At 39.4% G+C, this 23,854-nt stretch overlaps 1 protein-coding gene across 3 annotated transcripts in view; it reads right to left on the bottom strand.

Annotated features, from left to right (window-relative positions):
- unc13bb (unc-13 homolog Bb (C. elegans)) overlaps window positions 1–23,854 on the bottom strand; it is a 65,598-nt gene that overhangs the window by 18,431 nt on the left and 23,313 nt on the right. For 2 of the 3 annotated variants that reach the window (XM_005729194.1, XM_013909856.1), the window contains exons 8-13: window positions 21,364–21,577; window positions 9,048–9,344; window positions 8,837–8,936; window positions 939–985; window positions 765–843; window positions 478–483 (exon numbers count right to left, since the gene is read on the bottom strand). In XM_005729194.1, coding sequence (XP_005729251.1) covers window positions 478–483; window positions 765–843; window positions 939–985; window positions 8,837–8,936; window positions 9,048–9,344; window positions 21,364–21,577 — 743 coding nt within the window. The remainder of the gene's footprint in view (window positions 1–477; window positions 484–764; window positions 844–938; window positions 986–8,836; window positions 8,937–9,047; window positions 9,345–21,363; window positions 21,578–23,854) is intronic. The other variant, XM_005729195.1, reaches the window with a different exon arrangement.

Raw genomic sequence — 23,854 nt, 5'->3', positions numbered from 1 at the left:
AAACAGTTCTGCAACAATAAAAGTCAATATGGTTAAAAGGTTTGAGGGGTTAGTTATAAAGGTGCTTAATAGAATTGTTATTATCTTTATTCTATGAACTTGATGAACACTTACCATATGGTGAGAACCCATGTGAGTATTATTAGTACCAAGCAAGTTAGCCCAAAGTCAACATTATAAAACATAGACAGGCCTTTGTTAGTAGTTTATTCTATCCAGTCAATTTGATCAAAAAGAAGAAAAACAACGTTAACCAAAAGGTGAGGGAATGACCTGTTGGCAATGTATTTTGATGGGAATGTTGAATAGAAAGAAAAGTAACCCAGGACCAAAAGGACACATGCAAATGTCTTCAATTGTAATAAACAGGAAGTATGGCAGAGATCAACATACTATGCCTGGTGACTACTGTTAACTGTCCTAGTTTATTTTGTACTTCAGTAGAAAAGGGAGTGTCAACTAGGTTCTATAACTTACCATAGCCTGACCAAGGAGAGTGAATGCATTCAAGAGAGTTGTGGGGAATAATTTTGGGTTTAAGAGAGGAGGGAGAGAGACATTAGCAGGCTGATTTCATTTTTGTCTCCATTCTTTGAAACAACTCCATCCCAAATTCAGTGTAAAAGAAAAACTAACAAACAAACAAAAACTATTGTTGTACTGGTCTCATTTACAGAAACACTCACAGTAAAGAACAAAACAAACTGAATGAGATACAAAATATGGTGTATTTATAGGAAAATAAACAATAGGTGAGTACTGACCACATCGCTGACCAATGGGATAGGCTTCTTTTTACGTAGGTCCGGCATACTGTCAATTCCATACAGACCAGAGCCTCCACTACGGAACAAGCAAAACAGTTTTTATTTAGGTTTAAAATACAAATTTATTTAATCTAACCAAACTTCACCAATACAACACTATGTATAACTTACCCTGTTTTGACCCATGCCTGTCGAGTACTGGGTTCAACATCTCTGACCTGTAAGTGTTTTAAATGTGAGAATTTAGGCTAGTGGCTTACAAAGACATAAAGAACTATGTTATGAGAGGAGTGGTGTTTGTGGAACCAGGCTTGGTTGAGTTTGACCTCTCTGATGTCACAGAACATGCAAATTAAAAAACAAACAAACAATAAAAAAAAAATTAATTAAAAGATGGGACTAAAATGAATGCTGCTGAACTCTTTAATTAGGTTAAGTGAAATTAAAGTGTGGACCACGATCACAGTATGTAGATGCAAAACTAAAGAATATATTTTATTTCCAAATAGGACAAAAGCACGACCACAAAATTTTTGTCCGGGTGATTAAACATGCATAGAAGGTCTTTTTTTTATTTCTTCCTACAAGTATAACTTTTTTCTTTTTCATTTATTTAGTTGACAGTGGAGTTTCCTCTGGGGTTCTTTCTAATAGATTTTGATAGTGTTTGAAAATATTATGAAGGCGAAAACAGAACATGACACAAGAAATAACACCACAAACATTGTAAAGTTACAGCAAGCTCCTGGTAAATTATTCTGTAACAGATTAACTAAAGTTATCAGGCAAATGTCTCATCTAGAATGTCAATAATACGTTCAGACTAAAAATTACACATCTATGCAGTCAATACCATATATAATGTGTATTTAGAGCATCATGCTTTGGAAACAACAAGTATTTATGTTGATAAGAAAAGTAAGAACAGTACTGTGTGGGGGGGATGCACACAAATTAATAAATAAACAAACCGAACAAAAACAAAATAATGTAGCTTGAACATGGAGCTAATATATTTCAAGTAACCTGATTATCTTCTCTCCAACAGTCTGCAAAAACAAAACAAAATACAAGTATCATTATAAATCAAGTTGAGTAGCTGTACATGAGCAAAGTCAAACAATTTTGTAACTAAAGGAAATGCATTTAGTTCACTACAAAAATAAAGATTTGATTTTTGCTGTTATTACCAGGCTTGCAAGTGGTATATATGCAAAAAATAAATGAATAAATAAAATACCTGATACAAACTCGTCTTGAGACTGAGATCCTTGGGACCCTTGGGAGCCTTGAGAACCATGGGATCCCTGTGCAGATTTGGACAGTCTATGACGAGTTTGCCTCTTTTCTCTTAGAATACGTTGGAAATTCTCTATACGTGCTCTGTGACTGGCATCAGTTAGCCTGCCTTGCTTTTCATCAGTCAGCCTTTCTTGATTTTCTTCATGAAGAACATGGTTTTCCCTTATGGGACTTAAGCGCACCTCATCTTGGTTACGAACTGGACCCAGTGGACTTTCATCCTGCCTTGTTGCATACTGGTGGTCAGGCGTTATATCAAACTTGGACAGTTCTTCATCTGTTGAATAGTCTCCTTTTCCTTGTGAAATCTCTACAGAGTGATATTCTGTTGGAGTTCCAGGAGAGGGGCTTGCTTTATGTGGAGATGCTTGAAGGGAGCATGATAGATTCTCGTGCATCTCAAGACAATCCATGTAGACTGAAGGATCACTGTCCTCATTTGAGGTGGCAAAGTGAGGATAATTCTCTGTAAGGCTAATCTCTCCCTCTGTATAATCTACAGTGATATGCTCATCCTCAGGTTCAGAAATTTGTTTACCCAAGGATGGCGGTGCCTCTGTACCACTATCATCTTTTTCATCTTCGGTATTCAAACCTTCCAACTTTTTGAAAGCCCCTTTTAAAGCTGACCTGACCGTGAGTACAGCCTTGCTAAAACTTGTTGGATCAAAACCTACGTCAGCAGTCCTGGGTGTGCTTTCAGGATCTATTTCAGGCGACTCTGGTGACAATGTTTCTCCTACATCCTCCCTGGAAATGCTGTGATCTGTCCACTCTCTGTCCAAACTCTCAGCAGAACCGAGATCGAGAGTGTCCCCAGATGACGGGCAATAATCACATGGTGAATGTGGCTCTAAATAACCATCATCACAGTCTGTCAACAACACAGTGGAACAGCTCAAGCTCCAAGAGGGCCCACTCTCAAGTTCATTCGCACAGGCATCTGTGGTGTGGTATCCAGAACTACGTGAAAATGGACAGTTTGCAGCACAGTCGCACTCCAAGTTTTCTCCCTCAGCTTCCTGTCTCAGAGGCCTCCAGTCCACCTGACTGGAAGAACTTGAAGGTGAATTATAATGGGTTCCAAACAACAATGAAAGGTGCTCTGAACTGTTGTGAGAAGAATGACCTGGTGTGCTGCTTTGTGTGTCCTCTCTTGCACGTCTGTTCCAAACTCCTAGAAAGCTCTCAAGCTCTTCTCCACTGTTTGCACAAGAGGAAACATCCTCCTCACTCCAACCACCTTCTCTACTAATACTGTGCTGAATATCAGCAGTTGGCCATCTGCTATACTCCGTGTCACCAGGAAGAAAGGCTGCCTCTGGACAATTGGAGCTCTGACATGATGACAATGAGCTAGTACTTTGGTAGTTTTGGTCACAGTGAAGCTCCAGGTAACAGACATCAGACAAGCGCATGTCTGAACTCTGCTCCAGGTACTCTTGATCTTTTTGATGGACTGTTCTGCAAGTGGCTTGATCATGCCATTGTTTGGGGGATCTATGTGATGATACATATCCTGAATCTCTTCCATAATCATTGCAGTCCAGCAAAGGATTGGGATCACCTGTGTGAGGAGAAGAGATTGCATTCTGCCTATCCAGACTTCCATGCCTGGTGTGACGTGTTTGAGAAACAGGGCTAGGATGCGTTACAGCTGAAGCCCCGGAATATAGCTCACCTATTTCACTGAGCACTGCATCGACACAACAAGATACTTCATCCACTGAGCCTCGCACAGATGTTAGATACTGCCTCAGGTCAGAAATTTCCTCTTGGATCTTATTGATTCCTTTCAGCTCCTTCAGGATATGCTCCACTACGTTACTATGGTCTGCTTCCTCATCCTCCATCTTCTGCCTCCATTCCTCATTTGTGATTCTTTCAAGAATCTTGGGGATAGAAGCCTCCACAACTTCACTGCCATCTTGGCAATCAGAATTTCTGTCTTTCTCAGATATGGTGGGGTTAGCTTTGGTTATTGTTTTGCTGACTGATATCTGGTCATGAAATGAATTATCTTCTGGTGCCTGTAGACACTTCTGTAGTTTTTTACAGAGACTTTGCCCTACATTGGGGAGCTGTGTTTTTTTCTTCTGCAGCTCACTCTTCTTGGGTGAGAGTGGAACTGGCTCCAGTTCGTTGGGTTCATCCTCTCCACTGACGTGTCCTCTGGGAAACATCCCTGAGAATTGGCACTTGTGATCAACTGTTCCTACACATGGAGATATCACTGCCTCTGTGACTCCTCCTTAAGATGGGTCAAGTATAAGCCAGCATCTTAACCTGCATATGAGTAAGTATCTGCAAGTAAGTTATTTTGTTGAAAAAGCTTTAAAAAACCATGTGATTATTATGCCTACCAGCTCTCTGTTATCAGATGGCAGCTAAATATGATAAAACCACCACATGAACTTTGGAACTGTCAACTTGCCCTTCTACCAGCAATTACCTAAAACACAGGTACATAAATAAAACTAGTACAGGAAAGGTAATGATAAAGTATGCAAATGTATGCATTTTAAAAGTAGTGATTTTAAATGTAAACTCTTTTTTTTATAATTCCCTCAATGAGAAAGTAATTTATCTTTCCCATTTTTATTAAACCCATCAAGTGAAAAACACAGACACATAAAACTTTACTGTTTTATGACCACTAGCTCAGACCACAGTGGAGTTCTAATTCTGACTATGCACAATATCTTAAACACTGGGCAGAAAGTTCATTTGCCTTCTGGATTAAAGACATCCCATATGGAAAAGAAATAGTAAAGACTTATATGATTTACTTATGAAAGTGACCACTTTCTCAATACGTTCATATATTGTTTTAGTAAGTATCCAAAACATACAAGTTTTCATTTATGTAATTTTTCAAGGGATCTTATATGTGTTTTCACTCTTGTATGCTTTTCATACAAGTTTCACGCAAGACAGATACAAACTTTATAAGATTTATATACATCTTTTCCATATGGGATGGCTGAATGCATTTGAGCACACATGGAATACCTCTATGAGAGACTACACTACTCTCCACAATACAAATGCTGGATAGACATTGTTTTAACTGAGAGTCAGTCAGAGTGTCAACTTCCAGAATGAACGCCATGCAGCTGCTTAGATCTCTGTAATTAGGATGCTTTGGAAAGACAGCACAGTAATTAGATGACAGGTCAATTCTCTCCTCTGAGGCCATGCCATTCTTACACACCCTTACCAGCTGCATGGCTTAATAGCTCTGATCCATTGGTACACACTGGAATGACAACTGAATACCCCAACTGTAACATAAATCTGGTTCTGGCATTATTTCATTCACAGAGGGCATTTACCATAGCTCTGTGATTTTGTCTTCTTCACTGAGACAATTACCAAATTCTCAAAAATGTAGAAGATGTTGCAGTAGTTTCAAGGTCAAGTTCTGTTCATCATCCCTGCTTTAATACTGCTTGTAACTCAAATTAAGGAGTTTTAATTGGACACGGCAGGATTTCTTAGCTCTACAAATAGTGCACTATATAATTCTTTTGAGATTTGTAAATGCTACTTTAAAAAATATTATTAATAATATCATAATTATATTATATTTAAAAATAGTAATAAAATTCACACTTATCTCTTCCATCTCTGTGACTAAATATCTGGTTAAAAAAAAACCATAGGAGGCCTTAGCTTCTTTTATAGAGTTGCAATATTTTCATTTAAGATGGCCTCAGACTAAAGTAAGCTTATTTCTGGGGACTTTCTCTGTATTTTACAATACCTTTGTAGTCAATTTGCTTTATAACATAACTATACCATGGCAAAGTTTTAGGAAAGCAAATGTCCAATTCTATTAAGTAAACTAATCCAGGGAGTGCATAATATAATTGCTAAATACATTAACACACCCCTGCACTTGAGGTCTCCAATAAGCACTTTAGCACAGAAGGTGTGTATTACCCTGATAAGCGTTTAGTGGGTAGAAATGTATAATCAGCCAATCAAAACTGACTGTTTCAGTCACCAATCTGAGAATGAAAATAAGCTGATGATCTTATCAGCTGAATGGAATCCCCCTATCCTACATTTACAGGCAGCAATGTGCTTCACAATAAAATTACAGTTATAAATATTATTTTATTCCATAAAATAATTATTAATAGCCATATTTAATTTACAAACATACCAACTAATGCTAGTTTTAGACATACTTGATGAATATGTGTAAACAAACAAAGTCGCATCAATGTGTAACTAATTAATTGATTGATTGACTGATTGATCATAATAACTGAGGGGCAGGTAGGGGTTCGGGCCATATTCCAAGTGAGTCAATCTTCAGCGGTCTCCCTTTTTTCCCCCCTTTCCTTATTAAATAATCCACAGCTTTCATTAAAAAGAAAGAAAAAGAATAAGTAAAAAAGGCATCTTGCTTTTGACTTTTTTAGCTGGCTTCTCATCAATGAGTGAGATTTTAGAATACTGAAAGAAGAGATGCCTTCTTGACATTTAATTGGCTAAACATGGTTGCGTATCTATGCACTACAATACTACATCTTCCATACAGTAACCTGTACAATCTATATTTTTAATCAAAGTATATGTTAAATATATATTTAACATAAATATACTAAATAAAATGTAATCCTTACCTTATCAGAAAGAATGAACAACCTGTAGATACCATCTTATAAAATTGATTAATTCCACATGGAGGGTTGCTCAGCAGCTCGTAATAGCAATTCCCTGTATTTTATAAAAATATTTACCCAGGTGTACTGGTGAACATTGTTCAGTGTCAATCAAACCAGCAAATCTTCCTTCAAGTTAAAAAAAATATACAAGTGCTGAGTTCCTGATTTCTACAACCGAAATAGCCAGCACAGCACAAGTAGATGATCACACAGCAGTTCACCCTCTGTTAAGTAGCTATCCCTCCCACCCTCTTGCATGCTTTCACTGCACTAGCTCTCTCTCTCTCTCTCTCCCTCTCTCTCACTGTTCTCTGGGAGTGTATTCCAGTGCAAACCTAATCTGAGGGTGTAAGACTACCAGCTTTTAGCTGATCACAGTCACTGTAAAGAGTCATTTGTCAAAATGTATTGTTTTTAAAACTTCAAAAACATTCAAGCTAAACACATTGGCAGTACTACTATCCCTGAGTGACTAAATGAGAATTTGTGGAGTCGAAGGATAATGTGTATAAACTTTAAAGCATATTCTCATCAAGTATGGGTTATGGATTTGCCTCCCATGATTCCTTGCTGTCGTCAAGTGTGATTAAATTACTACAATCTCATTCCAAACCTTTCTTTGAAAATAAACAAGCACGTATGTTTTAGGGTATCAAATCTAGCATTTTCATTATGCTAGTCACTGTGACACCACGCGAAAACTTTCCAATTCTAATTAATTATAATCTTTACCAGCAGCCTTGTGTGATAAGTATTTCCTTGCATCATTTAATGATTAGCACTTAGACAGCTTTCACCCTTGATTTATACTCATGTCTTCAATCACTCATTTATAGTTCATGTTCATCTCAACCACTTCATGGAAGTCATCATTATAATGAAGGCACGCAAGGGCTATATGCCCTGCTCCTTCATTGCCATGCTATTAAAGCTTTAGTCAGGGAGGATGAACTATAGTTATGACTAACAAATCCCAATATTGTCATTATGAACACAGTAAAGTCCAGTCTTTCTGACTGGTCTTAAATTATTAAATTTAACATCTAAACTTAAAATTCTCCAGAAATGGTAATGCAGATTGCACCTATATTTGGTCACATTACAGTTGATTCCATAATGCCACAATTGCCTTTTTAACAAAGGTCATTTGATTTGTAAAAAACAAACAAACAAACAAACACAAACACTGGGCTAAAGATACTGATTACAAGCTATACAGTATATGGAGATATGTGTCACTGCATATATTCTGTTTTCGCACATTCTGATAAAATACACAACAACCGTTTAGTAAAAGAAACATAAACATAAAAAACATAAAAGAAACACAACATAAAAAGAAATACTGGTAGCTACCGCTACACCACAGCCTTCTAACAGATGTAAAAATGTAAGATTTTAGTTGATTTTCAAAAAAGTTGACATCTGAACTTGACCTTGAGTTCAAGGTCACTGAGTTCAAAGATTTTTAGTGGCTGCAACTTGGTAATTATTTGAAAATCTTTGGCGACGTCCTTCTTGAGTTATCGTTTTCAGGAGATTTTCAGATTTTATCCCTGAATTTGTCAAACATAGCAGATATCCTTGGAAGAAGAACATAGTAAGGACTTTTGTGAGCAAAACATCTACTAATGCAATATAGATTTTTCATGCAGTGAGTAATCTGCCTAAAATCAACACTATATTTCTTATTATGAGTACCACATGAAGAGAGTAAATTCCACATTTAAGACTTAATAAGACGGAGAGGAGACAAAGATATCTCATATAAGTTACAAAATGAAGACTACTTAAAAATTAGAGGATCATAAAAACTTTTGCTGGGTAGTTTTAACAGAGGAGCACATTGTTAGTCGTGTGCCTGCAATTAGGACACCAATTCACTAGACGTAATATCATTCTAGTACATTTTAGTGCATCTGCATGAACATTCAGAGAGACTAAACTCAACCAGTTTCAAAGGATTGTATGTATGAACGTGCTTGCAAATGTTGTGTGTACAAGGACTGGGAAAAGAAGAAAGTTGGAATTAAGGGTTAATAACAGATTGAACATTGTTGGAGGAACTGAAGTTAAAATACTGCATACCTCCCGCAGTTGAACTCTGACTTTAGTGATGGCCTTCATCCAATGAAGTCTGGATTGGGAAAAGGGTAATGGTGGTCCATCATCATCATGGAAACTAGGTCTAGGTTACATGGATTGAAGCATTAGATGAAAAGAAGAGAAAGAGGAAATCTCTCAGTTCTCAGGCATTTTCATTATATCAAACACATTTGAATTACAAGCAAAAATGTACCTGTGGAGTTTGGGGGATCCTGTCTCTGCTGTAGTATCACTTTTTATGTCCTGTCTTTTGTCAGGGGACAGCCTATCCATCTCCCGCTCACTGACCACAGAGTGTCCATTGATGGAGAGATTTGTGCCATTTGTGCGTAGCTGCCCATTGGTAGAAGGGTGAAAACCAGTACTATGATAGGAGTGGAAGGACTCCTCCAGTTCTGACCCTCCAGTGCTCTCGTGGCCAGTCTCACTAAGCTGGGAGCTGGTCTGGCTAAGATTTCCTGATGACCCAAAGCGACTACTTTCCACTGGACTACAATGGTGAGAAAGGAGTGAGAAAAACATTCAGAATGGTGAAATATCATTTCTGAATATTTTATAGTTTTAAGTTTGCACTACAAAAGACTGAATGGATTCGTAAAATATGATGATTACTAGATGTACACGTAAAAAAATATTTAATAAATAAAAGTGTATAAATTAAAGCAGAATTCCATGACAATGTTGCAAACAACTTAATTCATAAAATGTATATAGCCCAATTCACAACAACAGTCGGCTCAAGATGTTTGAGTACAATGTAGATTCAGCCAGAAAGTTAAAACTCAATACAACATTGTTGTGGAATTCGGATTTAAAATGACAAATGATACAGCAGATACTAAACACAAAAAGGCCACACTGAACAACACAGACAAAGACACAAAATAACTAAATTAGTGAAAATTGACTGCAAAGCTGAATAGGAAAAACTTTTTTTCCCCAAAATCCCCACTTCACAAATGGGGGCAGGGAGGGAGGATGCCATTTATTGTACTTTTACTAGCCTTTTTGTATTCAACAGAAGATTGGACTGGTTGTCCAGCTGCACTCCAGAGTTAGGACCTGCAGAGGGGTGAATTTCTACAAGCCTTTCCTCCTCTTTTGGGGTCAGGGATGCTGAAGGATCTACATCAGGAGTGGAGATGCAAATCTGGGGAGTTGCTATATCATCTGTGGAACCTACCGGTACAGTTTTTTCGGCTTCAGTTGTTTCGACCTTTTGTACAGTCTCATTGCTTGCTGAACTGTTGTTAGTTTGGAGTTGAGAAGTTATAACTGGGACAGCTTGTGATTTGGATGGCTGTGTCTGCTGAGGAAAACCTGCATTTTCCCTCAGTAATGAAATGGTGGATGGCTCTTGTTTTTCAGTATTAGGTTTTTCCTCTTGAAATACGCCTCCAGAAAGGTTTTTCAGCCCTGAAATTAGGCTACTACCTCCTTCTGTCTGAGACAATGATGAAGCAAGTGATGGTGCTGATGACATCAGGGATCCAAGAGATTTTACTGCATTGCTCTGTGCTGATATAAACCCAAACAAAGACTTAGCTTGAGAAGGCTCTGCATTGTTGGGCAACTGATTAGGAGGTGAAGTAACATTAACATCTGCCTCTGTGACATCAGGTGGGACTGACTTGTCACTTTCTTTACTCTCAGGGTCCTCTTTAATAACCATGGGCTTCTCATGTATCACTTCTCCCTCCCCTTCTGGCTTTTCTTTTTCATTGTTAACTACCTGATGAATGACAGAAATGTCTTTTGCTGCACTTGAAACAGTAGAAGTTTTTAAACAAGCTGTTTCAGTTTCCCCAGCACTGTCATTTATTAAGCTGCCAGGCTTCACTTGATCTTTATCTTGCAATGTTGAGCCCATCATTATATTTGCACTGGTGATTGGTTTGGGTACCGCTGGCACAGATTCAGATGGCTTAGGTGGTTGTCCCATTGCACTGGCTGTTGGTTTTGGTATAGCTGGCACAGATTCAGATGGCTTAGGTGGTTGTCCCATAGCCCCAAACAAAGATCCTCCTATGCCACCAAGTAAAGTTGATGCTCCAGTTTGTGATCCTGCAGTCTGACCAGTAGCTCCTCCAAACATTCCTCCAAACAAAGAACCACCAGCCTGAGGTGTAACTCCAGAAGCTCCAAACATTCCACCCAGTAATGAGCCACCACTCTGGGGAACTGCAGATTTGGTGCTGGATCCTCCCCCAAACATCCCACCTAATATTGAACCTCCGGTGGTGGGGGCAGTGGCTTGAGTAGCAGACTGAGGAGCGGACCCTTTAAATAAGCCTCCAAGTAATGATCCACCTGTCTGGGGAGACGCTGCCTGGGCACTGGGGCCTCCAAAAATACCCCCTAGTATTGACGCACCAGTCTGAATGGAGGAAGGTTGGGGTGCTGTTCCTCCCAATCCAAAAGGCTTTTGCTGTTGCTGACCTTCAGTGGGAGTAGGTGTTGGTTTGAAAAGGGTGGACGTGAAGCTAGTAACTGTATCTGACTTGTCTGGCACTGGAGGTTTCTGCTGTTCTTGGGCCAAAGAACTTACAGACTGAGGGAATTGCATTTCCTCTTCTGCATTAGATGTTTTTGTATCTTGACTCAACTGACTACTACTTGCAATCTCTGAATTTACAATTTGTTCTGTTGATGCACACATTTCAAACTCTTTAGACTGATTTTTTTCAGATAAAGCAGTTTGCTTATCAGTATCTTGGCAACTTACTTCTTCTATGAGACTATCCTCACCTTTAGACAAGCTTGCAGCAAGAGGCTGAACTTTATTCTCAAGTGTATTTGGGATTTCCACTTGATCGTTGCTTTTGATCAAAGTATTAATTTCACTTGTATCACCACCAGTTGAAACAGTTTTACTGTCAATGGCTTTTTGTTGATCAGTTACAGTTGATGTAGTGCTGTTGAGAGTGGTAGTTGATATTTTGTCATTATTAGATGTTGGAGTAGTTGTTGCATCTGAAGTAGATCCTCCAAACACTGAAAACAAACTTGTGTCATTTGGACCAGAAGCGCCAGTTAAAATACTACCTAGAAGAGATGTACCTGTCTGTACACCAGCTGTTGGAGATGGTGAACTGCCCAAAATCCCTCCGAATATAGAGTTTTTATTTTGAGTTGCGGAAGTCTGATCAGCCCCACCAAAACTTCCACTTGTGGACCCACTAGTTTGCACAAGAGATGAAACTGTTGAACCACCGAATATACCACCCAAAATAGACCCAGCAGACTGGGATCCAGCAGCCTGGGAAGCAGATCCTCCAAATAAGCCTCCAAGTAATGATGACCCTGGTTGTGATCCTGTAGTTTGGGGAACAGAACCACCAGTCTTGTTGAGACTAGCTTGTGGAGCAGTCTGCGGTACAGACCCTCCAAATAACCCACCTAGCAATGATCCTCCTACTTGAGATGATGGTGTTTGAGGTGAAGAACCTCCAAACATTGCCCCTAACAGAGAACTTCCAGTCTGTGAAGAGGGCTGAGGGGCAGAACTTGCAAACACTGAAAATAACCCCTTGGCTGATTGGTCTTTCAGGCCCGATGATCCAGGTGTAGATCCTGTAGTTGACAGATCTGTTTTGGTAGAACTTGGCTCAGTGCTGGGTGTAGAAAATAAAGAAAGAAAACCTTTTCTTGGCTCATCTGAGATAGAACCAGTTGAAGATGGAGGATGTGGGTCTGATCCACTAATCACAGAGGCTGAAGGTTCTTTAGAAAAAGAAGGATCCTGGGGTGCACTCTCTGTGCTCATTTCCTTATGCACAACACCACATTCTAAATTTGAGTGCTTAGACATAACATCACTGGCTTCAAATGAGTCACCACAAGTATTTGTGGTAACTACTGTAATATCACTAGATGGGACAGCATGCACTTGACAGGAGTTACTATCAGATTTGTTCCCTGAGAATTCACTAGAAGGGGCATCTTTGAGGACATGGTCACTTGAAATAGATGCCATCTGGGAAGAACTTTGTTGTGAATGAATAGCTGGGGACTCTTTGGCAGAGGTGGCAGCAGATGAACTGGGAGTCTGTTGTGGTGTTGGCAAAACATCGTTAAAAACAGAACACATACTCTTGGTTGGTTCTTTTGGGACTGCAGTCCCTGGTGTGTAGGGCATGTTTGTATCCCCTCCAGTTCTTGGTGGTTGAGGGGAACTAGGACCACTAAACACGGAAAACAATGTTTTTCTTGGATTTTCAGTAGAGGCAGACAATCCACCGAATATACCCCCAAGAACAGAGGTAGCTGTTTGTCCTTGTGGTAGAGGCTGTTCTTGTGGTTTAGATTGTGCCTGTGGTCCCCCTTGTTGTTGAGTTTGTGACTGGGCTACTCGTTCTTGAAATGGTCTTGTTGATGACTGTGTTTGTGGCGGGTTGGGATCACTAAACATTGACAACAGCCCCTTCATTGGGCTTTCAGCTGAACTTGATGATCCAGGAAGAATTCCCCCTAGAAAAGATCCAGTTTGATTTTGAGATTGTTGGGTGCTGTGACTGCCGAACATTGAAAGGAACCCTGTAGATGGAGGATCCTTTGGAGGGATAGTTCCCCCCTGTGGCGCCTCAGTGTTGGGCCTGGTTTCGTTAGGAGGTGCATGAGGAGTTGATGCTGACAAATTTGATAATAAACTTTTACCAAGTGTTTCCTGTTGAGAAGGCTGTGAAGGTGTGCTTGATGGGTGTGTTTGAGACAATGTCCCAGATTTATCTGTAGTCTGCTGAGTATTTGGCCCTGTAAACATTGAAAATATAGTTTTACCAAGTGATTCTTCCTGTTGACCAGTAGGACCAGACTGGTTAGATGCTGCTGATCCCCCAAATATTTCTCCAACTGAAAATCCAAACAGTCCACCAGATGGTTTACTTTCAGTTTCCTGCGTTGTTTGTGCAACAGGCGGCACAGATTGTGAGTGGCTGGCTGCAGAGCCTGTAGGGATACTCTGAGTAGACACTTCCAATATATTTTTATCTGGGATTAGGCTCTGCATGGGCCTAGATGAGCCACTTTGGTCTAACGTTTGCTGTCTCTGAATACCTTTAGATCGAGATGCTGTTGTTAGTGAATCCTCTGTAACACTAGGTTTGATTTGCTGTTTTTGTGGTTGAGAGGGCTCAGTGCTAAACAGATTACTGATTGACCCCAAAAGATTTGAAACTCCTGTAGCCTCTTTATTTGTAGTGGCACTTCCTGGTAAGGAGCTTGTGCTGCCAGTTTTGCTCTGTTGATTTGGAGATGTGTCAGTAAATTTATTGAGAACTGGTTTGGTTTCCTCCATTCCTACTGCAGATTTTAGGAAGTTCATCAACCCTGCCTGTGGTTGTTCAGATGGTTTTCCCACTGGTATGTCCATCGGTTTATCCGATGTAGGTTGTCCAGTTGGTGCAGGTTTACTAAGATATTCTTTTGATCCTAAAGGCACTGTCACATTGAGGTTTGTTGGTGGAGTCACTTGTTGTACCATGGTAGTCTGCCGCGAAAGTTTAGGTTTCTGAGTTGCATGCGAATTTGTTGAGTGTGTTGCAGGGTGAGTCACTTGAGGTGCTGTTGGTACTGTGGGCAAAATTCTACCCTGTTTGGTAACTGGCGTTTCAATTTGTTGTTTAAAGCTTTCTGTCTGAGTTACAACAGCAGTAGATTCTTCTCTGATGATCTTAGACTTCAGACTCTGAAATCCTGATGAAAGGATGCTTTTAGATTGTTTGTCAGTGGCTTGCTCACATGTGGACTTATTAGAACTGTTCAATTCAACCTGTGATGTTTTGCTGACAAAAGAGGTTATTAGGGAAGAAATCTTCTTAACCTGACGATTAGGTTGCTGTTCTCCTGGAGACACTCTTTTCCTCCATTCTTCCTCTGATATATCATCCACATGTTTTATTGTAACAGCAGTTGATGAACGCCGCCGTTGGCTAGGTTGGTAACAGTTGTAAAGTAAGTGTTGATTAGAATTTGCTGTAGGAGTAGAATTCAGGGAGACCGAAACTTTTTGAGCAAGAAATGTCTTTACTTCCTGGTTATTCCAATATGGGCCAATATGATCTCTATTATGACATGAAAGGTCAATGATGTCATTACAATAATCTTGATATACATAACTAGGCTGTCTTGGATCCATCTTAACTTTGTTTAATGTATAGGATGAGAAATCCACACCAGGCTGCCCTTGAGACAGAAATGAATTCTCAAACATTTGAGAGAATTGTTCAAGATTTAAATTCATAATCTCATTTCCTTTTCTGTAGGCAGCAGACAAATCTAGGGGGGCATTTAGAAGTTGAGAATCTCTGTGATCTTGACCTGGAAGCCAAAGAAGCTCATCTTCATTGTAAAGTGGAATTTTAAAGCCACAGACTAAAACCATCTCATTCTTCAGCCAAGCACTTGGAAAACTTTCTAACTGCTGTGCATTTCCCCAAGATTCACCTTCAGGGGCACATGCATACACATATTCTCCCACTGCATCTGTAAGTAAAGCATAAATATACTCATGATCTGTGTAAACAAAGTAGCCACAGTCACCGTCTTCTGCTGGCCACCACATTCCTTGCTCCAAAAGAGCCAGCCACTGTTGATACCATTCAGTGTCTTCAAGGTACAGGGAGTCTTCGAGGTCTATATTTGCACTTGGAGGATCTACTTGTCTATTCAAATTAAGCTGACTGTGATGGATCATGCCATTGGTGTGAACATGCTGTGAGTCTGGATTATTCATTCCATATTGCCAGTTAGCTGAATAAGATAAGCTTGGAGCAGTTTCTTCATAATACCCTTCATGATATGAAACACCATTCAAGCTATAAGTGCTACCATCATTAAATGAATGCCATTTCCCAAACTTGGCATTACTCTGTTTAGTGGTTAAGTTCAACACACCTTCCTCATTGGGTAAATGTTCTATATTTCCCAAGTCTTCATAACTATTCCATAATTTTCTCTTTGGATATAGATCATCATTTCTATATCCTTCACACTGATGTGGTTTATATTTTTCTTGGTGATAAACAACACCTTGCCATTGCACAGTGTTCTGATTCTCAGGTACTGGTAATGGTGTACTTTCAGAACTCAGCCTATATCCTTGATTCTCTACTGGGAAATGATAAGCTAGTGACTCATCCTGAAACTGCTGCCACAGAGCACTTTCACGGATCCACTGGTTTTCATCATAAGAGGGACTTACTGCATATGCAGATAACTGATAAAGGTTTTGACTTGTAGCACTGTATAAAGATGGAGAGCTTCCACCAATATATGGATGCATGGTTATGACTGGTGAATTTGCACGACTTTGTAAAAGGGAATGGATATTTCCTGCACTATAGGCCATTGGGTTAGTTGACCTAAATGAACCAGAATTATATAACTGAGGCAAATTACCAGTGCTCACTGAGGAGTATGTCGTGCAGCTCTGAAGAGATCTTGCAAAAGTAGCTGATGTACGCAAATCCAAACTCTCAGTATCGACTGACACAGGTGCACTGATTAAAGCATGTCTACTCTTTCCTGGATTGAGAGAATCTGGATTGTCTTTTTGTAAACCATCCCTTCCAAGGTTTACGTTAGCATTTGTTAATATGTCAGAATAAGACTCTATGAACTTGGCTGAAGTAGTCTGTTGTCCACTTATCTGACTTGTTCTTTTCTCTTTTTCTGCCTTTTCTTTTGATTGTTGTTGTGTCATATTATTGTGTGGCTGCTTTTGCAGTGGGCTTTTCATTGTAACTGTATAATTATTGGCCCTTTCTTGAGGTGGTTGTTCTGTTGATGTTTGACAGGTTGTGTGAATACTTTCATTTGATTTTGTAAACTTGTTTAAAAACCCTGAGAGCACTCCCGATTGACCCGCTGTCTCTATCTGTGTTGGATCAGTCTGGTTATGTGGTATTTTGTTTTGCTGTTGTGTTTCATAGGTGTTTTTGGGCTGCAACTGTTGAGCTGTGTTTTCTGAAGGGGATTTAAAAAGTCCAGAAAACAGACTACTTGCATGTGTTGTTTTTTGCGTTGTGCTATTTTTTGGCTGATCTTGACTAAAAACTTGGATATTCTTTGTCTTTATTGGCTCATTATTGGATTTGCTTAGTGTCATTCCATGCTGATGAGCTGATGGTTGACTTTGTGTGTTTAAGTTGTCTGCTGAAGCAAATTTGAAAAGTCCAGATAGAAAACCACCTTGTTGGGATGGTGCTTGCTGAAGTGGAACAGTCTGCTGTCGAGCAAATCCTGGTTTATTTGTCTCGTATCGGACACCTTGGTGATTCTGAGGAATGTTTTTAATAGGATGACCTTGGCTTGGACCTTGAGTAATCAGTTGGCTTGGACCTTGTTGACTGCTTTGGTGGTGAACTGTTTGACTCCTTGAAATATTCTCAGAGGATTCAAATTTGAGCAAGCCAGATAGCAGTCCCTTTTCTGCAGTGTGTGTTTGCTGAGTTCTGTGTGAAGTCTGCTGTTGACCAAAGTAATTGCCGGGAATGTTCCTTTGTGCTTCACTATCACGAGATTGTCCCTTTTGTTGCAGGTTTTTGGTAGATGAAATGTTCAATAAACCTGAGAGAAGGCCCCCCATCTGTGGAGTTGAAGAGGTTTGTTCTGGGGCCGTGTGTTGGGAAAATTGTGTGGGATTATTTCTGTTGAATGGCTGATTGTTAGCATGCTGTGATAAATGGCCAGATAAGTCACTACTAGAGCCAAATGTAAGAATTCCAGATAGCAGTCCACCTTGTTTTGGTTGATTGACAGTCTGCTGCTGCATTCCAGATTTCTGATTTGATGTATGTTGGGCTTGTGAGACAGATGACAGTTTACTGTTCTGAGGTTGCTGATTACAGATTACATTCTGGTCTAGACCAGAGGGTGCTGGGGTAGGGTTGAATATGCTGGAAAACCACCCTTTCTCACTATTTTGCTGGTGCACAGGAGGATTCTTGGTCAAGGTGGTCGAAGTTGTTGAAGTCAGATCATGCTGAGGATTCTGTGTTTTTATGGAGGCACTGATGTCTTCACTGGATGCAAACTTTAAAAAACCAGAAAGCACACCACCTTCTGCTTTGGGACGTGGCTGAGTGGAAACGTTTTCAGATGAAGAGAAAGGTACTTTAGGCTTACTAGTCAATGCTGGGTCTTCAACTGGTTCCTCTAGTTGGGGGCTCTCTGTGGTTCTAAACACTGGATAAACTGCCACAGGTGGAGCTCCGTGGGGGGGAACAGGGGCAGCAGGTGTGATCAGTGAACTTAATGACTTCTTAAAAGGGCTAAAGAAACTGGTGTTTACAGAATGTGTTGGCCCAGTTGACCCTTCTGGCTCTGGAACAGGAATACTCCCTTTATTCAAAATTGACTGAATTTGTGTCTCATATAAGTTTCTATCATAATTTTGTCCTGAATATTTTTCATGTGAAAGTCTTCTTAATTCTTCTGATTCACTACCTCTGTTATCAAGCCATCTCTCTTCCAATTGTGTATGACTCTGAGAACATGTGGATTCCAACGCCTGTTTGCATTCAGCCAAATTCACATTATCAGCTGAAAAAAGCTTCAAAGGATTTAATCTACCCAAGACTGAGTTTTCTGGAGCACTTTGAGGTTTGGTTACAAGCTTGGGTACATGGTCTTTTGCACTTGTTTGAGTCTGACACCTGCTGGGAGTTTGTGTTTCTTGATGATGACTGTGTATTTTGGCATCATGTGGTGGGTGAGAAGGCAAAGAATTGAATGACTTTTCAGGAGAACTTTCTACTGGAGAGACAATAGCTACGGGAGCTGTGTTATTTGACTTAGGAATGAAGGACAACAATTTTGTTAGTCCAGATTGTGAGGATTGTGCAGATGATACTTGTGGAGATAGGGCAGGCTGTTTAGGGCCTCCACCAACTTTGTCAGTGAGAGAAGTAAACAATGAGCTCATGGCATTTTTTACTCCTGAAATGCCCTGATCAGAAGCAGCATGTGATTGGGATTCTTCTCTTAAATCCTTTGAATTACTTTGCTCCTCCCCAAATGAATCAGTTCTATTGCTACCATAGGAGGACAGCCTAGACTTGCTTGATTTAGGCAGGGATCCATATTTGCTAATTTCCTCTTCTTTTTCAGCCAGGTATTCAGACACTGTTTCAACAAGACATTGAAGCTCATCCATAGGATCAACATATTCATCACTTGGCTCTTCTACAGGAGAGAGCATTGCCTCTGAAACCCATCCTCCTGATTTAGGTTTCCCATACTTCTCCCAAAGGCTCTGTGAATGTTCTATGTGGTCCTCATAGGAGAAAGAATGCCTATCTTTATAAAGTCTTTTGTTCTCTGAGCGACACTCATCAGCCATAAAGGCAATGTCATTAACACTGTCCTCTGCTCCTATAGGGTGGTGCAGAGGGCTCTCCATTTCAAAATCAAACTGTGCCTTCCTTCTAGCATCTTGCCCTTTTTTGTATGCCACATAATTCTCCAAAGTGCTGTCCAGCTCATTTTTAGCCCACATCCTTGTTTTGTAGAGAAGCCCATTCTGATATGGTCTCAGATCTGATGTCATACGCTCCTCCTCTTCCTGCATCTCTGCTACCTGTCGCATGAAAAGCTCCCCTCTTTTCTCACGGAGGAGTGCAAGGTCAGCGGGAAAGGTCTCTTTTCTCATTTTGTCTGCTTCTGGACTGAGAAACCCTCCTGGGTCTGTAATCTTTTTCTTTCGCCGACGATCAATAGTATCATAACCCTCAGGATAGGTGGCAGGCAGACCACCACTATGCTTTGTATTCTGATGGATAGGTGAACGTGATAGCTCGGAGTAGGGTCTTCCCATGCGAAAGATAACGCTGTCTTCATCATCTATAAAGTCACTTAGCTGTGGCTTGCTTTGCCCCTTGTATTTGTTTTCCCAATCTTCAACCCCCATGCCAGAATCTACAGGTATAATTCTGACTCTTCCTTTCTGGTTTAAAGAGCTTCTTTTTTTTTTTTTAAGTAAAAAAATTAATTTAATGAGGGTGTGGGAATGGATAAAGGGATGGAAAAGAGGCATACAAAAAGAAAAAATGCAAACAGAAACGCAAGTTAAGCCACACAGTAAATTATGACAGAAACAAATCTAAATAAATCTTTTTGTAATGATGACCTGATCTATAATATATATGATAAGCAATATGTAACATTGCATTCTTTAATAAACATTTTTTGCAGTTTTTGATGATCTTAACTAAACTGCCCAGAAGGCATACCAAAAGCCTAGAACATAACATGTTACACATTTCATACATTTGACAGGGGTAATAAAACTCTTTGTTTGCAAGTGTGAGATTGTGTGCATATAGCTCCATGTTTGCACGTGCCTCACTGAATTTAGATTGTTGTAAATCCCCACTGCAACAAACACGCTTATCAGCACTTCCACAGTCTGTCTGTAAAAGTCTTAACAGGAAATGTCCGCAAAATCACCACCATATGGCATTCATGGTAGAGGTTTTTATGTTACAACTGAAAGGCATGTGTCTGTCACTGACCTATTTCCTCCAGAGGTGTGAAAGAGGGATTTCCTCTTTGTGATATACCCAGAGCATTTCAAACTAACAGAAACTTTAAACAACCCAACACACCCTCAAGACAAAAAGAAACATGAACAATGAAGGTTTTGTTTTTTTTCTGTGACTGTAATCACATTTTTTTTCTGATGTAGAATTATCCGGATCAACTCCCTATCAGTCAACACAGGCAGATTTGTAGCAGTCTCACTGGTGCGCATGCATGCTACGGCAAGCACACAAGATTAAAGTCCATGAACCAAGAATATTTGTTTTCTGGACCAAATACTTCCTGACAGCATTTTACTGGCGTTGTAGTGACCATAATAACAACAAAAAAGAATATATTATTTTTGTATGTTAGTAACAATCATCATATAAACACTTTATTTTGGCCATTTGGCCAACAGTAAACAAATAATCCTGATATTCTTCCTGATGTACGGAAGACAAAAACATGGGCTTTTGATCAGGTAAACTATTCATGACAAAATTAATTAAGAGGTAATTACCAATTCTCTGTGAAACAATCTTATCTAAAGTAAACACTTCTGACTAGGTTTTAAACCCTAATTAACGGAGGCACAAGTAATGTCATTATGATACCAATTACATTTGCATGATTTACCTTTATAATTTCATTGATGTTGATTTAACTCTGGTTATTTTTGAGGTCATAATGAATAGACAACTCATTTTCAGTTACATTATTGAAAAGCACTTCTTAAGTTTTGCACTATTTGTGTAAAAAGTGAGTGGGAGAAAAAAAAAAAAAAAAAGGCAAATACAGCCATTACCGCCGTGATTATATTACTTTGCATTAGACGACAGCAGTACACAATAAAGCAACCCATCAAAACTAACTGCTGCAGCGGAAGCAAGAACCATCAGGCTACACTGCCAGTATGTGTAAGGATAAAGAGTGTCTGTTCAGGAGTGCATGAGTGAGTGAAGGTATCCCTGGGCGACCCGGTCTACCTGCTTCCTCTTGGGTCCCTGTAGTCCAGGTCGAAACTGTGGACAGAGTCTGTGCAGCCATCCGGGCGATGCTGTGGCCGAGGCCCCATCGGGTACTGGTGCATAGATGAGTTGGGCTGAGCAGTTGTGTGGTAACGTGGAGGCAAACTGTTACTGGTCTCACTGCGGTAATCGCTATCCCGGTCATCTACAGCACTGTCCTGGTCATCCAAGGCTGCAGCAGGTAAAAAGACAAGTTCTAAACACCCCATCCTGACAGATTGTAAAATTGTTTAGTTAGATGGCTTCATTTTTCTATCAAACCTTGCTGATTATTTATGTAAAAGAAGTGTATGTATTCTTGTTTGAATTTTTATTAAATATAAAAATGCAAAAAGCTGAAAAAATAAACAAACCACAGTTACCTGATGCTAGGGGAAAAGTTAAAAATGCAAACATTTAAAACTTTCTAAAAGCTATGGGTCAAGTGCAAAGCAGTACAGGTCTTCTGCAAAAAAAGCAAAATGTTGAATACAAATTGCAAAATATGGCAGTTTCTAGACACACTCTTAACCATTATAATGATGCCTGAGTAGGACAGGAAAGCAACAAATGGACACAGAGCTACACAAATCTGCAGCCAGGAAAACTTTGTGCGGTTATTTTAATAAATGTTACTGGCCCTGATATGACAGAATTATTCTGATTATGTTTTAATAGATTTCACATCATAAAATGTCATAAAAATTGTGCAATTGATGTAAGTATTTCAAGAACAAAATATAAGATGCAACTTTTACTAAACAAGAAAGAAGAGAGTATTCTGTAATCCTGGATCCTAGCAGAAAAATAAAAAATAAAGCTGACTAACTGACTAGCAATAGGTTTGTAGAATTATAAGAGCTAATTGTGTACAACCCTGGGGTTATTTGAAAGTGATTTATTCGAAGTAAAAAGAGTGGAGAGACCCACAGAATGGCGCTGCACTCTGGTACAGTCATTCTCAATTAAGAAGGCAAGAGAATCTTCTGAATGAAAAGATTTCCATGCAGGATAAAAACAGATTTCGTCAGGATCGCTCTTATTATTTTCAGGTAAATACGGACTTCCCCTTGCTCTTATAGCAAAAATGTTATTTTTTTGTGATGCTGATTTTTGTTTATAACATACTAAAATAATTGGTCATCACTAACAGGTTACAGTGCAACACAAGACAAAGTTTCTAACAAAAAATTTGCCTCATGTGGCTTTACTTAAACAAAACTCCCACCTGTGCACATGTAGCCTGGGAAATTCATAGTCATGAATATATCAAACCATTACATCACTGCTTGCACTGTTTGTTGGCCCACTAAGAAAATAAAGTGCTGTACACGCAAGCACTTGTGCTAAATGTAAGGTAAAGAGCTATTCTTCACCTCTCTAGCTGTATGATCCCATAGATTCATCTACAGAATAATTTTCTATAAGAAAAGTAAAGATTGTGAACTTTATTTCTTGTTAGCCCAGTTAAGCCTCTATATTTATGCACAAAAACATAAAATAATCATTTTACAAAGGGGCAACCTTGTGTTGAATTACCGAGAAGAAGACAGTTTGTAGGTGTTCACCCCACACAGCTTCATAATAATTTGTATAACTTCATATAGGAAAGCACCAAAATACACCACTTCTTGAAACTGACCTTACCAGTTCAAAGGCAACGTCTTCTAAAAGCTAACCATAAGGCAAGTATTGGCTAGGGAGATAGCTAGGCTGGGGTTTGTCGTTTCAAGTGATAAAGCCATAAGAAGTGATTCATAAATATTTAGCAAAGACTGCCACCTGTCATCTCTGTGAAGGAACTGCAATTCCCTACATTAAACACGTAATAGGGACTTCCATTGTTAGTCAGACTTCTTGCAATGTTTGTTATGTATCAGAAGATTACTTTTCTGGATCTTTTCTGGAATGTACACAATATAATAATAAATGATATATGTGTTGTAAAAAAACATTCTAACATCAGAACAGGGCATATTGTAGAAAACAAGAAAACAGCAATGGGAGAAAATGTCAAAAGGTAATCAATGAATGCAGCGAGGAAAGAAAAAAAAATTAAGTAATGTGAATTAATTGAATGGGAACCTTATGGTTTACGTGTTACAAGGGGCACATGGGGCTTTATGACATGCAGAAGGGGAATGAGGATTGGCCAAGGGGGAGAATTTCATCAAAGTGTGTTACATACTCAGTGAATCAGCCCATCCGAAATAGTTGCCTGGTAAAAGTGCAGATGTAACAAGTGAGAGGCAAGTCAGAGGAGTCGGGGATTGTGTAAACAAAGAAGACTTAAGTGCTCCTGTGTTGTAATAATTGGACAATGAGGGAGCCCCATAAGTGGCAAACAAACACATAAATTGTCACAAGAGATTTAAAAGAAAAAGAATAAAATAGAAGTAACAAGACAAATGAGTCTGAGATCCAGAAAGATAGAAAACTGGCTCCATCTAGAGGTTAAAAGTACAACACA

Source organism: Pundamilia nyererei, unplaced genomic scaffold, assembly GCF_000239375.1.
Source record: "Pundamilia nyererei isolate P.nyererei 1_Seehausen unplaced genomic scaffold, PunNye1.0 scaffold00032, whole genome shotgun sequence".
In the NCBI taxonomy this organism is placed as follows: Eukaryota; Metazoa; Chordata; class Actinopteri; order Cichliformes; family Cichlidae; genus Pundamilia; species Pundamilia nyererei.
The sequence above is the reverse complement of the archived record's forward strand: the minus strand, read 5'-3'. Positions and strand labels throughout refer to the sequence as shown.